Below are 17,330 nucleotides of genomic sequence, written 5' to 3'. Positions count from 1 at the left end.
CCAGCATCCCAAAGCCAAAGACTCATGGTAAAGGGGCACAGTGTTATTTTGGTGCAAGGCATGATGCCATTAAGAGACGTCAAAAGCAAATGTCCCCAGGGATGTGGTTGAGTGGTAAAGGGGTGGAACTTGTGCAAAATTTGAAATTTTGCAAAATCCAGGAAATTTGAAATTTTGCCTTTGGATGGTAACCTTTCGCCCTTTTCTCCAGAAAAAAAATGGGAATTTTCCAACTTTTTAAAATCGTACAATAATGTTTTAGGACTGTGTAACTTTTTATAAAATGAGAATTACTAAAGTCTACTGACGCGGGTGGCACTGTGGGTTAAACCACAGAGCCTAGGATTTGCCGATCAGAAGGTCGGCGGTTCGAATCCCCACGATGGGGTGAGCTCCCCTTGCTCGGTCCCAGCTCCTGCCAACCTAGCAGTTCAAAAGCACGTCCAAGTGCAAGTAGATAAATAGGTACCGCTCCGGCGGGAAGGTAAACAGCGTTTCCGTGCGCTGCTCTGGTTCACCAGAAGTGGCTTAGTCATGCTGGCCACATGTCCCGGAAGCTTTACGCCGGCTCCCTCGGCCAATAAAGCGAGATGAGCGCCGCAACCCCAGAATCGGTCATGACTTGACCTAATGGTCAGGGGTCCCTTTACCTTTACTGAACATCATTTTCATTGCTCTTCAAAGGATGTGCCTATTGATGGTTGATGTTGTCACCGTTAACACATTAGATTTTTTTAAGATTATCTCCAGCCTGCTTAACTCAGGGCCCTGCAACCCTATTGTAGCCATACTTTCTCGTCAGTAAATCCAACTATATCCTGCAGGGTTTACATCAGGGATGGGGAAACTGTGGCCTGCCAGGTATTGCTGAACTATAACTTCCATAGTTCCTGCCCACTGACCATGTTGGCTGGGGCTGATGGGAACTGGAATCCGATGAATGGAGGTCCACAGCTTCCCTATCTCTGCTTTACAGTACAGAACTGCCATGCTACTTTTACTTATCAGGTCTCCTAATAAACAGTGTCTTTCCTCTCCAAATTTCCCCCCTCCCCGGCCTTTGCACGCTCCTCCCAAAGTGGCTGTTACTAAGGTACAACACTGGCTACGTGCAGATTTTTTCCTGCAGCCAGGAAAGTGAGCAAGTGGCTGTTTTCCTTCTTTTACTGTGTTCTTCCTTCTCTCCCTTCCATCCTGTCCCATAATGCCTTACTGGCTCCAATTTTGCTGTGGTTTTTGCTAAACTAATCCATTTCAGAATACATTACTACACTGCTACTCATTGATTCTGGATTGTCTTAAAGTGAGATGACATGTAAACACACAATCTTCCCCTTTACATGCAAATAGATGTTCAAATGGCATTGATTCAAATAGAGTTTGCAGAGAATTGGCAAAGAGGGAAAGCTTCATTTTTCTTTTTTAAAAAAGCTGAAAACCTAGTTGAACACTGTCATGACGGAAGAAAAATATTGAATGAAGCTCCTACAGCCCAAGGCAAATCAGCCTATCTAGGTATTTTTGAAAAATGTTGGCATGCATTTGCTTAGAGCCAAGTTTCTTTGAATGCCCCAAAGCAACAGGCTCCACAAGGAATATAGTCAGTAATGCCCTCTGTGTGAACTTGTCGATTAGAAGTGTAGGACACTGTAAAATACTAATACTAATAATGACCTTTCAGGCAGTATGTCTACTAAAGTCGTTTACATCAGCAACACAAAAATATTCAGCACAGATTTAAAAAAACCAGTTAAAATCACAATCAACAGTATTCAATATAGGGACAAAAGCAAAGAGCTTGTGCAAAGGAGGCAGAGCTCAGCAAAAGGTCTGGGTGAAAATATATGTTTTTTAATCTGTGCTGAAAATGAGCGTCAATACCGATCACATTTGAAGGGGAAGGAGCTCCACAAATGGGGGAGAAGGCATTCCACTGGATATGTGGGTCATAAGCCGCATAAGGCTTTGTATGTACATTGAATTTGGCCCAACAGCATATACTAAGCAGCAGAAGCGTTTTTTTGTCTCTACACTTGAGAAACCCATATGCCAGAATATAAACCATAAACCAGTTTTCTTCACAAGTGTGAAGCTGTTTTATGTCCTACTTCCCCTTGTTATTAATACATGTGTTGATAACAGCATGATTATAGTGGGTGAGCAGGGATTTGAGTGCCTATTGAAGTCTGGGCACATGGAGTGATCTGGGCTTTCACTTCCCAGTGCATGCATTCAGAGGAAAAACAGGCATTTGCAGATTGACAGTAGGATTGATGAACAAAGTTAGTTCTCAAATAGCCCCTATCTGGCATATAAGAATATGAAATATTACTAGCCCACCCATCTACACATTTCTACATCAATAGGCTGGAGGAAAAAGAACCAACTTTCTTCCATTTACATAAACTTCCCCTTTTGGAGTCCATTTTCATTTGCCAAGAGCAACTAGATTACAAATCTAAGATGAACATTAAAAAGGACATTAATAATTTTTTTAATGAAAAGTGTTTATTAAACACGTGCATATTTACAATACTGAACATCCCGACATACCCAAATCTTATATTACACAAACATAAATCTGAAAAGGTTTAACAAAGTCAACACAAAACACACTGAATTGTATGCCAAATAATGCTTTTAAATAATCCATTTAATAAAACACAAGAGGAAATAATGTTGCAGGCACACAAAACGTTTGCAACAGAAGGTTGCTTGCCTTGACAAGCTACGGTTGCTGTACTTAAATCCACTTAAGCTATTAAGCACAAGTACAAAGGAATAAATATTTGGAAATGAGCTTTTTGGACCTGATTCCACAGACATAAATTGTGCACAATTGATTTTTACTCCACTGATTCCACTGTGCGCACAGCAGCTCTGACATACATCGGAGCTCTATGCAGAGAGGGTCTGTCCCATTTTCTTCCAACTTTCAGGAATGTTAGGTTTAGTCAGGTGCACAGATAGTCTATAATAAATAGGACAGTCTGCTTGCATGGAGTTTGGGATTGTGGCCCTTGACTAATCCGAGCATTAAATCCCATTGATTTCAATGGGATTAAAGTGCTTGCAACAGGGCTAGATTTTAAGACCCCTCCGTTGCAAGAATTAATTCCCACTGATTAATTTTTCCTATTTCTCATTGCTTTTACAGTGCTGAGTAACAGATGCCTTGAGAAATATTGCCAGTCATACATTCCCAGGCAAAGAACTAAGCTCAAAGCCCTTATATTTAGTAGATTGCAGTTAAGTGCTTTGGGGGATCAGAAATAATGTCCATTATAGAAAAAGTCCACAAACAACTGCAAGAACCATCTATTCTTAATTATCTAAAAATAATAAAAAAATAAGCCACATGGTATGCATCAAGACAATTTTACTATGAAGACTATATTAAATATTTTACATGGCTTGAAATACAGTGTTGTAGCTGCCAGCATGTAATGCATTTTAATAAAATACAATTCTTGCCCACTGGATGAAAACTTTGTGTGTTAAAGTCTTGCATGAGCATATGTATACCGGACTGCAGATAAAGAAACCCAGAGCAATTGGTTTCACTCTAAGAGCCAATTAGTACAGTGACTTACTAGCCTGAAACTCCACGGCTCTAAAACTGGTCTCCAAATCAGATTATGCAAAGGAAAAAAGAAGATCAGCTGGAGTGTGTAGCCAACACCAAATTTAGCTGCCTGGGTCACGTGCAACATGATCTGAGAGGCAAACACAATTGAAAGTGCCATCACAAACAGCACTTAGCTGGCAGGTATTTTGTGCTCATTTTGTATGTACAGAATAGTCCAGATTCAAATACTATTACCGTACTGTATGCATGCATGTGCCTGATATTCTTGATATTTTCTTATCTGTCTGAATGCGATGCCATCGTATTGTATGTTTCAACAGTGATAAGAAGCTAATAAAATCCTATCTGTATTGTGGCATAACCCGAAGCTTTTTGCACATGGACTATTGCACTGCAACAATATTTTCTAATCAAAGACAGCCTGCGCCATTTTAGAGAATGGCCCCACACTGTGGCTTTTAGGATTGGCTCAAGAGTTTAAGGACATTTAAGTTTCTTTAAGGACTTTTGTTTGACTCTGAAAGTCATGCTAGACTAGAGGATAACAAACTAATAAGCTCTTTTTTGAGGGGGCGGGAATTGTGAGTTATGACTCTTGGGTGTTACCTGGAGAACTGCAAAGAACTTACGTGAATTTTCCATGACAAACAACAGTATATAAAAAAAAAATCCATTTTAAGTTATATGTTGATTCAGAACAAAGTAATTCTTTACACATTTAATAAAAAAGCAAACACCTTACAACATCGCCCGGATCGTTTATATATTCAAATGAAATCGACAAACATTACAAACCCTTAAATATTCCAAGTAGCTGGATATCAGACATCGTCAGCAATCGTAGTGTCAAAAACCCGATAGCAAATTTGCTGCTCTCTTCCATCCGTGACATAGTAGGATTTGATAAAACAGTCCAGCCACGGCAAGTCGTCTACAATCAAAAGCAAATGACTGGTCTTAATGTGCATTTTCTGTATTCAAGAATTGTGGCCCAAAAAACAAAACTTGTATAGACCTCGAAACATTAAGCATATATCAGAATCACAGCAGTGGGACAGAAACAGTGGCGCATACAGTGTGGCTATAATACAAGGGTATTCATGTAGTGCAGAAAGGAACAGCACCATGGACTGCAATGTCTTAACCAAGACACTACAATCCACCTTGGAAGTTGAACGGAATCCATTCCGGAAGTCCATTTGACTTCCAAAACGCTTGGAAACCAAAGGGTGGCTTCTGATTGGCTGCAGGAAGCTCCTGCAGCCAATCGGAAGCCATATCCAACATTCAGGTTCCAAAGAACATTTGCAAGCTGGAACACTCACTTCCAGGTTTGCAGCGTTCGGGAGCCAAAACATTGAACTCACAAGGCGTTTGGGATCCAAGGTACGACTGTATACATATTTAAGATGCCAAAGAAAGCACTTATCCTACTTCACGTGAAACAAAAACTTGGTTAGGTGAGTCATGAAAAATTCAGCTGGGCTTCTGTTTGAAGCACTCTGCATCGAAAAAATGTCCCTTATACATGAACCGCTGCCAAGTGAAATCAATGTTCCTGTGTTTGCTAGCATGGCAGATATTACTTTTCTCATTTCTCCTCCCCCCCCCCCCCAAATTCGGCATAAAATCAATAAAGTGTCATGGTTGTTGCTGAGTCTATCAGATATTTGCACTATGCGCAGTTAAATTCTGAAGGCCAGAATGTATTTCTCAAGTTCTATTGGGGAGGAAAAAATCTCAAAACAATCCACAATATTCTCATACAATGAAACTGGGCTCAGTAATACACAGGCACAAGAAGCTAGCATTTGTCATCAACAAACACAAACAGTTTTAATTCAGAAGTATATACAGGCAGTCACATTCTTGTACAGGAAAAGGCAACTTTAAATTACTCTGGCAACCAATTGGACTAAATGTGGCTGGCAAATGTACAGAGGTCCTTAAGGCTTTATAGATAGTTTCATGAGGTTTCAGCATATATAAGAGAACAGAAGGGCCACTGAAGTATACCATCTGTGACTTCATTTGAAGACACCTTTCAGTGCTGCTAAATTGCCAGGTTGCTCTTTAAGGATACAGTTTAAATGTTCCATGCTGTACAGAATAGTTATCCTTTGTACCAAATTCTCTGTTTCCACAATTGCAGCCAATGGAGAAATTATACATCTGTATCTTTAAAAAGAACAGAGCTACAAACCGGTGTAGTTTTCTGGTACAGCAGGAAAAGAAATTCTCTTTCCTATAGAGTGTAAAAATTAAAAAAGATAAACTTATGTAGATTTTAACCATGCTTCCAAATTTATGATAATTATCTCACCTAGATTTGTGTCTGAGGGGCAAAGTTTTTTCATGATTCTTTCTATGTTCTCTTGAAAAATATTATTGAACAAGACTTCAGAAGCTGGAATTTGGAAGAAATCTTCCTGGAGAACAGGAAAAATGATGCAGATATAATTAAATTAGTCAATAGATATTTGGCAAAGAAATGAAAATTACATGTAACAAAAACATGTTTCACACTTCATGTTTTTAACACAATGCAAATAAAGAAAAACAGAAGGGAGTAGCATTGTTTATTCACATAAGCAGCCTAATATTTAAATCTGTTTTTAACGTTCTGGTATAACAAGAAGGAGCACCTTTTAAAAAACATCTTCACTTTAATCCAACTCATAAGTGAATCTAAATTCACCCTCTCAAAGGAATTCATGCCAACCTTAGCTTTATTAAAATTCATAGCTAAAATAGAAATAATCTACCACATTTGTACAGGCTAGATCTTAATAAAACATGAATGTATGTCTCAAGTGTATGTTGAGCAATTTCTACCACCAATATGCAGTTAACTCACAGAATACTCTGTAGTCTCATCTACTGCACTATAAACCCATGTACCAACACTTAGTTAAAAATAAGAGAAATTACAGGTGCCAATTAGTGCTATTTGGTATGAGTAGATGTAATCACATTATCTCTGTTTTATAGCTTCTATGTAATTGAAGGGTTCAGATTCTAAATATTTTTGAAGGTTAAAATGCTGTACCTTGTTGCAATGCTTCAGCATATAAAGAACTGGTAAGTTTAAAAAAAAAGGGAAACATTTCCCCCCGTAATTTTCATGTCCATCTACAGTGGTACCTCAGGTTACATACGCTTCAGGTTACATACGCTTCAGGTTACAGGCTCCGCTAACCCAGAAATAGTACCTCGGGTTAAGAACTTTGCTTCAGGATGAGAACAGAAATTGTGTGGCGGCGGCAGCAGGAGGCCCCATTAGCTAAAGTGGTGCTTCAGGTTAAGAACAGTTTCAGGTTAAGAACGGACCTCTGGAACGTATTAAGTACTTAACCCGAGGTACCACTGTATATGTAATAACCTTACTTTTACATTTTTGTTCAAACATGTCAAGACTGACAAGTTTTTACATGCTTCCCACATTCGTCTGTGAGGAGGTAGGCTGCCATTCTATCATTTTTTATAGAACAAGAACATTTTTTCATCTTGTTTCTGATTTGGCTTTGCTTAAATTCTAACTAGGTAAAGGTAAAGGGACCCCCTGACCATCAGGTCCAGTCGTGACCGACTCTGGCGTTGCGGCGCTCATCTCGCTTTATTGGACGAGGGAGCTGGCGTAGAGTTTCCGGATCATGTGGCCAGCATCACTAAGCTGCTTCTGGCAAACCAGAGCAGCGCACGGAAACGCCGTTTACCTTCCCGCTGGAGCGGTACTTATTTATCTACTTGCACTTTGACGTGCTTTCGAACTGCTAGGTTGGCAGGAGCAGGGACCGAGCAACAGGAGCTCACCCCGTCGCGGGGATTCGAACTGCCGACCTTCTGATTAGCAAATCCTAGGCTCTGTGGTTTAACCCACAGCGCCACCCGCGTCCCTCTTAAATTCTAACTAGTGATGGGCAAACTGTCCCGAAGTAGAAAGGGGCCACAAATTATTATTCCTCCCCTCCCCCCGAGAATTTTAAATTAACACAAGAAGAGTCTGCTGGATCATGCAATAGACCTATCTAGCGCAACATCCTGTTCTCATCGTAGCCAACCAAATGCCTGTAGGTTTACTGAGCGCAAGGACACTCTCTCTTCTCCTGTGGCTTCTAGCAGCTGATATTCAGAAGGCTGTACTGCCTGTGACCACGGAGGCAGAACACAGAAACCATGGCTAGTAGCCATCATTAGCCCTTTCCCACATGAATTTGCCTAATTTCTCTTTTAAAGCCATCCAAGTCTTTTAAAGGCCACCACTGCATCCCATGGCAGCTTCCGCAAGTAATTCTTTAAGGAACTCTTTCTAGCCCTTTCCTTCAACTGGAAAGGAAGGGAGGAGAGAGAAACTAAGAGAAAGAGAAAGGGGGACGAGAGAAGGATACATAAGGAATCAAGTACAGTGTGTGTTGCACTGTAGTTCCAGAATGGTGGCATGTCATAGCACCAAAGAGAGACACTGGGGGGGGGGGAATTAAAACGACAGATGCTCCAAAATGTTCCAAATCTGGGCAAAGAAAAGTTAGCGGTCATCCACTGTCAAGACCACCAACAGGCGCAACTGCTTGTATCCAGCATATAGCATTGGGATCAGGCCCTCTCAATGTTGGGCCTGCTATGTCTGTTGCTGCTGCTGTATTTAATCTAAAAATCAAGGTCTGAAAGTGGCTATTTTCATCCAATTTCACATGAGCTTAACTAAATCATTTTTAAACTAGATCATAGTTCTTACTGCTTCTACTGCAACTCTGCCCTCTCTCCATGTCGCTTAAGAGAACAGCCATATACAAGCACACACTTATATTCAAACTGAACATTTTCAGAGTACAATGCTTTGGTCTCTTACGCAATCCATGAGATACACATTCAGGGTTCCTGTTCCATCGTCCAGCATAAACTTCATCACAAAGACATATTCAAGGGGCACAAGTCCTAAAGCTAAGCAGGAGGAAAATAAGTAGTTGTGTTTAGAGATTACTCAATATAAGCGAAGAATAAAAAGTTAAAACTATATTATCGGTGAAATACAGAAACTTAAAACACCACTGTCATGCACTGATTTATTTCTGCTGTAGAGGATTCCAGTGTGAATGAACGGCTCCCAACTAAACCGCTCCCTCTATTGAAGTGAATTGCGCAGTGATGTGCACACAAGCGATCTATACTGCACCTTCGTAACATAGTAACACTGCTGTGGAAGATGCTCAATAGCATTTACATACACAATTGCATCCATTGAAAATTTTAATTTCGTGTAGGCTTTGTAAGTTATTTCCCAATAGCTAGTAGACATCTTGGCAGCGTTATTGTGGATTCATTTTGTTCTGCCCAGTTCCATTCCTAAGGAAATCTGAAAGGGAAAGCGCTACTGATTCCTTGGTAGAAGAATGGTCCCCTGCAGAGAACTGTTCTGCTATGTATCCCATTAAAATAACCCACCAATTTATTTTGTATAGCTTAAATACAGAGTCCAATGAAGATATGAACAGCCACTGAATTAAGTTTTCTAGTTCCATGTTAGTGTTTTAACACACAATTCTGGTTTCATTTTTGTTGCTATTGTTGCTTAGGTAGATTACAGTGGGGCGGGAGAACAGAAAGCTGCTGGTTGTGTTTCGCTATTATGTCTTCTGCTAGGACAAGATTCATATGAGTGAATATAGTGAAAGCATGGAGCAAGACTGAGCAATTGAGCTCCTCTTGCCTGCTCAAATGCAGATCTTTTGAAAGGTGACTGCTATGCAACAAAGAAACCAGCATTTGTTCTTATTTACATAAATCAGCATCAAGGTCATTTCTCGAGAACAAAAGCCACCCTAAATGGAACTTGTGGTAATTTGTGAATAATTACATAAATCAACTATCAAAATCAGCTTCCCCTGCATTTATTGCTTGTGATGAAGCTAATCATGCTTTATTTTACTTCCAGAAATTCGGGAATTCACATAACACACTTCCATGGGGGCGCAGCTCTATGCACAGGGACTGCAGCACGAAATGCTGTGTTTGGAACCTAACCATTCCTGGAAGCCCCTTACAAAATAATAATAATGCTTACACACCATTGCACTCTGCTATGGGGCTAACAGAAAAGCCCTATTACTTAATTCAGATCAAATGATTCTGCAGGATCTTTTTTTGGACGCGTGCGTATAATAATAGCACTGGACTCTGTAGACCTTTAAAGCTACATATAATTATTTCCTATGCATCAGATGCCAGACTAATATGTATCAGATTGAGATTAAGCTAGGGACATTCCTGCTCTTTTCCAGGAAAGCTCTGTATGCTAAACTCAAATTGCCTCTTGCAGGCATAGAATTGTAGAGTAGGAAGGGACCATGAGGATCATCTCATCTGGTCCAACCCTCTGAAAGGCAGGAATCTCTTGCCCAATGTAGGGCTCAATCATAGGACCATAACATTAAGAGTCTCATGCTCTACCCACTCAGCCATTTATTACATCTCAATGATGCCCTTATTTAAACAACAAGAAGAGGACTGTTCACAAAGAAGAGCAGGCTTTGAGCACTGCCTAATGTGCTGCTTTGAGAACCCTGAGTCAATCTAATTTGAAATTAATGTCAAAAACACTTTATTCAACTTAATATAACTTTGCTCTCCTACATGAACAAGGCACAAATAATGAGAGAGACATCTTCAATGTAACAATTATTTCGGAATGAACTGCAAGTCATCCTCTTTCTCCTGGACTCAATAACTTCTTCAATCTTTAGATTTATGCAGCTTTCTCCTTACTTGGACATTACTGGGTGGTTTTATTTACACTCTCGACTTCTGAATAAAAATATGGATAATAGCATAAACTAACCTTGTGCTATGGTAGTGGGCTCCCACAATGGATCTTTCTGTGCAGCAAGGGGACTCAAGCTTGCTATTGCCTTTGGATTTGAACAGTGTTTGCACCTAAAGTTTGAAACAAAACAATAGCATTAACTGTTCTGTATATTTAGCTTTTCTCAGAATCAAACTTGTCAGAAGAACATTTTCCTGCTATTTTATAGACAGATATTTTATATGGCCTAGAAAAGCAATAAACTTTAATGGCTTTTATAAAATACTGTCAACAAAAATAAATCCCTTGGTCAGTTGTACTGAAGAACGTCAGGCAAACTGATACATTGCTAAGCATATATTTTCTAAACACTGCTCTTTGTTATTTAATGACACAAAACTGCTTCACGCAATAGAAGTAATAAATTTGGTATGGTACAATATGATAAAACACGACTGAATTAATAATTTAACCACGCCCTAACGAGTGAAAAAAATTATTCTTTAGTACTTTGGCAATGTTTAAAAAAAACTTAGAACATTTTTATAGCCACAAAAATCATCAACATAAAAATGGTGTTTGTAGGTTTTTAAAAGAGAGCTGCAACAAACCTTTTCCAGGTAAGAAAAGTATGCAAATGCTTGTATAGCACGCTTAAAAAGACATCTTTTAACTTTTGATGACTGCAGAAAATAAACCAAGTGTTTTTAGTGTAGAGAAAGTGAATGTTATTGTCCAATATAATCGGGTCTAAGTCAAGATGAATTAATACTGTGATTTCAGTTTCATTAGTTCCACTGACTTCTTCCCTTGTAGCAAGAATGAATTTCTTCCCTCAAGAAATTGGCTCCATTGTTACCGTTTCTAATGTCTGACCAAATTCTACCCTCCTGTAACTGAAACCCATTACGTAGATCTAACCCTCTGGGGTAGCAGCAGCAAGCAAGACTTGGCACCCTTTCCATGTATTTCAAGTATTTGAACAGTGCTATTATGTCCATTCATAGTCTTCTCTTCTGGAGGTTAAATATATCCAGTTCCCACAACCTTTTCCTCATAGGACTTGCTTTCCATATGGATTTCACTGTCATCCTGAACTACTTCTTCAAATGGTTTTGCCCAGAGGTGGACACGGTACTACAGATGAGGCACAACTAATGCGATATTACCTTTCGTGGCTTAGAAATGCCTCCATAAAAAGGCCTTTACCACATTTGCAGGTTTTGTTGACACAGATTAAATCCTGCCCTAGTGATCTAGTGGCACGTGGCACATCTGAGAGTATTGGTAACGCATGCACAACTCTAGAGTATGAAACAACTTCCCGAGCTAATTCAAAGGAGGCAGAAGTTGTGCACTTTGCACACGTAAGATTGCTATCCTGCCCATAGCATGGGTGTAAAAATAACACCGATGTGTAAATTTGGACCCAGCTAGGAACTTATCATCCTGTCTTCTTCAATTTTATTATTTGATATAAGGACAGATAAAATAACTAATTTTCCAAAGGTTTAACAACCGATCAAAGTTTCAGCATCAGAACTGGAGTTAAGAAGCCAGATTTAATATGGGTGTGTGTGTGTTAGATTTACCCATAGTGTGGTATATTCCCTTGCCAAAGAAATGGAGCTGAAAGATCCAGCAACACAAGATCGTCTTCCGTGGCTCTTACGGGTATAATTCCTTTGAATTTTTTCGAGAGCTTCAAGATTTCCTCCAGTGTGCCTCCTATTAATAAACAGAAATAGCTATATTTAGGTTACTTTAATACTCTGATAACACGTTAAATAACAGCAGTGAGCCAAGTTATCAAATTTATCCCTGACCATCCTTGTGTATATAATGTGTGTATATTTGGATCCCAAGAAAGACAGACAATCATACAATTCTAGAATCAGAAGGGACCTTAAGGACCATCTAGTCCAATCTGCTGCAATGCAGGAATATGCACCGTACGGGGATTGAACCTGTAACCTTGGCTTTATCAGCACCATGCTCTAACCAACTAAGCTATCCAGCCAATAAGCAGGCAGGTGGGCAAAGTCCACCTGAAAGTCTGTTCCAGCTGGACGAAGGATTCCAGGAGCCAGAAGGAGCCAGGTGACCCCAGGACCTGCTCCTGCTGGCCTGTACCCCACTACCAGCACCAGGGCTCCTACCACCAACTACTCTGTAGAAAGGATCCTGAAAAAAACCCCCAACAATCGTCTTCTTAAACTACAATTCTATTGCCTCGGCCCAGTATACCTCCACCCCCATCATTCTGCCCGGACGCTGAGGTCCAGCGCCGAGGACCTTCTGGCGGTTCCCTCATTGCGAGAAGCAAAGCTACAGGGAGCCAGGCAGAGGGCCTTCTTGGTAGTGGCGCCCACCCTGTGGAACGCCCTCCCACCAGATGTCAAAGAGAGAAACAACTACCTGACATTCAGAAGACATCTTAAGGCAGCTCTGTTCAGGGAAGCTTTTAATGTGTGACATCTTAGTGTATTTTTTTGTCTTTGAGGAAGCCGCCCATCTGGCTGGGGAAACCCAGCCAGATGGGCGGGGTACAAATAAATAAATAATAATAATAAATAAATAATAATAATAATTAGAATAACCAGGAATCTGCTCTCACAGTGGGTGGCAAAATGCCTATGGGAAGTCCACAAATAGGACCCGAGTGCAACAGCAGTCGCCCTTCCTGTGGTTTCCAGCAACTGGTGTTCAGACAGCGGAAGTAGAACACAGTCATATTATTTATAAGCCACCTTAGGACGATTGGTATCCTGAAGGTGGTATAGAAATAACTGAAATAAATGTGCTCTACACCATGCATGGAATACAAGCTTAAAAATATAAAATACACAAACGCCCGATACGGTTCATTAGGATTTCATAAAGTGGCAAACATGATGAAATGTATTTCATGGAAGATACCAGTGGGTGGTATGTTGCAAATTCAAGACTCGGCAGCTGAGGACCAATTAATTAATCCAGCTGAACCAAGAGGGACATACCGTATTTTTCCGTGTATAAGACTAAGTTTTTCCCTTAAAAATAATGTTGAAAATTAGGGGGCGTCTTATACATGGATACATCTCCCCCCATTTTTAAAAATCTGAGTCCCCCCAAATAGTCTTATACATCGGGGAGTCTTATAGACAGAAAAATACAGTACTTCTTCTGTCTAGCTTTCAGCATAGGTCAATTTGCTTAGTCCAGTTGTGAAGCAAACCAATGAGAGTTGTTGATTTCACGTGTTTTATTTTATATTGTATTTTGAATACAGTGGTACCTCGGGTTAAGTACTTAATTCATTCTGGAGGTCTGTTCTTAACCTGAAGTACCACTTTAGCTAATGGGGCCTCCCGCTGCCGCCGGAGCACGATTTCTGCTCTCATCCTGAAACCAAGTTCTTAACCCGAGGTACTATTTCTTGGCTAGCAGAGTATGTAACCTGAAGCATATATAACCTAAAGCTTATGTAACCCGATGTACCATTGTACCACCATAGAAGGTGATTCATAAATCATTATACAAATTAATATCAAATCTGTTTCAATCATTGTTACTTGCATTTTTCACACAAAAATACAGAGCTCCTGGAACAAACAACTGTTGTTTGTAAAGCTATAATAGAAACACATGGGCACAGTCCACTAGGAGGTTCTCTCGCAAAAGCCCACAAAATGAATGGCGGCTGAGTAATTCCTTTTCTTGGGGTGATGCCATTCATTTAAGAGGCACGTGTGCCCAAAATACATGAGGTATGGCTTGTGAATAAAAACAAAACATAGCTTGCCTACTGCTTTTCTCACAGTAGCACAGCTTTATCTCTGTGAAAACACTGACATCCAGAGGATGACTAAGTACAGTACGTTTGCAACAGGAAAGGCTTTTGGGCTTGTATATTATCCAGCTACTAGAAGTCGTAAAATACTTTCTTAGAGGGCAGAATATGAATTCCAACTAAAATGGAACCAAAGGTAAATTGCACAAAGACATTTGTAAAAAAAGAAATAAAGCTTTGGATTTATTATTCAGTGTCTCATTCACAATTCACTATATAGCAATTCTCTCTTAAGATTATTCTTGTCCTCCCCATTTCTCTTCTCATGTTTAAATGTATCTCACAGATTCAAATCAAGGAGTGCTACCTAAATTTCCAGCTTAGTTTCCCCTTTTCTATTTTAACCCTATATACAAACACCTTTAAGTATTTTGCAGAACTATGAGAAAGAAAGCAGATTTATTTGGGGGCAAAATTCAAGGTAAGATTTTGAAGAGGCAAGAGACCACATGGGAATGATTCGAGAAATGTGTTTTATGAACGAGTCCATTATATATATGGGGCTTGCCAATTAACAACTATTCCATAGTGCATGAAGTTTGCTCACAAAGTGCACAAATCAATTTGAAAAGAAAACTTGTACATATATGCTGCAAACATTTTCTCTTCTGAAGTTTTTCTGGTTTAGTGGAATCACACGAGGGTAACAGCAAGAGACAGATACTTTTTATCAGCATCAAAACTTTTTAAAATAGTTAAGTATTTCTTAAACTTTATTTAAAAAGACGAAGATATTGTGTAGCATACCGTCTGATCTCTTACATACAGCTGTATTAACTAACCTTCTATCATAATCAAACTGTCTTCTGGGTCTTGTAGTAGTTCATCACGCTTTACAAAATGAATAACCACACGTCGCTGTCCCTGGTTTTCAGTATCCCAAACAACAGATTCACAGAAGGATGTATTTTGTAAATCGGACATTGGACATGTAGCTGAAGCTTCCTGTATAATTAGATCAAGCTCACTCCCATCCGGAACCTCTTGCCTGGGAAAAAACAACAACAACAGTCTGAAGCAATCTACAAAAGCCTGCTCAAAATGATGTTGTGGAATACATTAGATGTATAGTTAAAGCTATGGTTTTCCCAGTAGTGATGTATGGAAGTGAGAGCTGGACCATAAAGAAGGCTGATTGCTGAAGAATTGATGCTTTTGAATTATGGTGCTGGAGGAGACTCTTGAGAGTCCCATGGACTGCAAGAAGATCAAACTGATCCATTCTTAAGGAAATCAGCCCTAAGTGCTCACTGGAAGGACAGATGCTAAGCTGAGGCTCCAATACTTTGGCCACCTCATGAGAAGATTAGACTCCCTGGAAAAGACCCTGATGTTGGGAAAGATGGAGGGCACAAGGAGAAGGGGACAACAGAGGACGAGATGGCTGGATAGTGTTTTTGAAGCTACCAGCATGAGTTTGACCAAACTGTGGGAGGCAGTAGAAGACAGGAGTGCCTGGCAAGCTCTTGTCCATGGGGACATGAAGAGTCGGACTCGACTAAACAACAACAACATATTTGATATTTTAACGGATCGTGCAATTCAGGAGTAGCTTGCCCCAGGGGACTCACTGCCTGTTACTGGAAGGGGTTTAGTGGCAATGAGGTGAGGTGGGCACACTGGCCGAAGAGCTGAGCTGGCTCTGCTGGCACATCAACACAGCCTTGACCTTGCCAAGTTGCCCCTCCTGGTAAGTGGCACTGACTCTGCTGCTGGGAGAATCTTGCTGCGGCTCTGTCAGCCCGGAAAGAAATCCTACAATAGCTAGACTCACTGGCAGAGGAAGAGGGGGGCAGGGGGAGCACACTGCCATCACGGCTGTTGTCCTGGCCCGCGCTGGCCGCCACGCCCCTGCGGGACGCGTGCCAGCCATGCCCCTGCCTGTTCTCTGCTCCCCAGTGTTGGAGCATGAAGCTCCGCCACTGGCTAGACTTTTCCGCACACATGTTTGGACACAAGGTAATTGGCGAAAGCAGGCTGCGGTCCTTTAAGAAAGCGGAGAACAGGCTCAGAAACACCTTTTAAACAAGCTTTAAGACTCCATTTTATTTTCTCCACATCTCCGCAGTGAATAGTGGTACTGAGAGAGGGTAAAGGAATAGCTCAGATTTTCATTAAAAGGTGTTTCTAAATTTAAAGAACTTGTAAGCATTTCATGTTCCTGAAGGAGTATTGAAGTCCAAAATACGTGGAGGTAAATTAAAAGCCTTGTACCACTAAGAGCTGGAACCTGATATCTTCTTTGTTTTGATGCTTTGTGGTGCTTTTCAACCCTCTTTCTGCATGCTGCTGGAATTTTAAGGTCCTTATGTTACTCAGTACTGGAGCATCCCACATTAAAAAGGAAGTTAGAACTAAACATGAATCAAAGTGATCACCCCAGCTTCTTTTGCTTTTGCTTATAAAAGTGAGAGCAAAGACTGCTACTTAATAAGGTAGAGTAACTAAGAAGCCAAGCTGATATTACGGATGGGGGAATCATTCTCTGCCTTCTATACGGAAGTCTCTCAATAAAAAAATGGGGGAAGGGAACACCCTGAAATACTTGCAAGCTTCTCCTGTCTGTCAGTCAATTTGCCTCATACCATAAATGTCACCCACCACACAATGAAGCAAAAACACCTTACCCAGTAAAAAAAAAAAAAAGGTAATACAGTGGACCCTCCAGATACGAACTTAATTCATTCCGGGGGTCCGTTCACACTCCAAAAATAACGTAAATAGAAGCGCACTTCTGCGCACGGCGTGACTGAGCACTTCTGCGCATGCAGCAAAACCCGGAAGTGTACACTTCCGGGTTTGCCGTGGCCATAACCCAAAGATTCCGTATCCAGAGGGATACATAAGTAAAGGTACGACTGTATTTGCTATTTGTGCAAGGGCAAATTAAACATTTGTTAATAATAAACAAATCTCTACTGTGCCCGTTATATTTTAACAACAGCGAATTTTTAAAGTGCTAATATCATGTTCCTTTATCTAGACAGGCATTTTAGCACATATTTAGGGTGGAATATATAATGACAAAAGGATACGATAACCATCCCTTGACATTGCTGTACATCCAAGTTCCACTGATCCAAAGCTCTAGGAAACTTTGTAAGCAACAT

At 40.4% G+C, this 17,330-nt stretch overlaps 1 protein-coding gene across 3 annotated transcripts in view; it reads right to left on the bottom strand.

The window, feature by feature from the left end:
• Positions 1-4,335: 4,335 nt before the first annotated feature.
• The window catches only part of POT1 (protection of telomeres 1), a 64,643-nt gene continuing 51,648 nt past the window's right edge, over positions 4,336-17,330 (bottom strand). For all 3 annotated transcript variants that reach the window (XM_081928845.1, XM_081928846.1, XM_081928847.1), the window contains 6 exons: positions 15,003-15,208; positions 11,981-12,116; positions 10,425-10,519; positions 8,439-8,530; positions 5,913-6,018; positions 4,336-4,520 (listed from right to left, as the gene is read on the bottom strand). In XM_081928845.1, coding sequence (XP_081784971.1) covers positions 4,411-4,520; positions 5,913-6,018; positions 8,439-8,530; positions 10,425-10,519; positions 11,981-12,116; positions 15,003-15,208 — 745 coding nt within the window. In that variant the 3' untranslated portion in view covers positions 4,336-4,410. The remainder of the gene's footprint in view (positions 4,521-5,912; positions 6,019-8,438; positions 8,531-10,424; positions 10,520-11,980; positions 12,117-15,002; positions 15,209-17,330) is intronic.

This window comes from Podarcis melisellensis, assembly GCF_964234715.1.
Source record: "Podarcis melisellensis genome assembly, chromosome: 10".
NCBI classification, from domain to species: domain Eukaryota; kingdom Metazoa; phylum Chordata; class Lepidosauria; order Squamata; family Lacertidae; genus Podarcis; species Podarcis melisellensis.
This window is presented reverse-complemented; position numbering and strand designations above follow the sequence as displayed.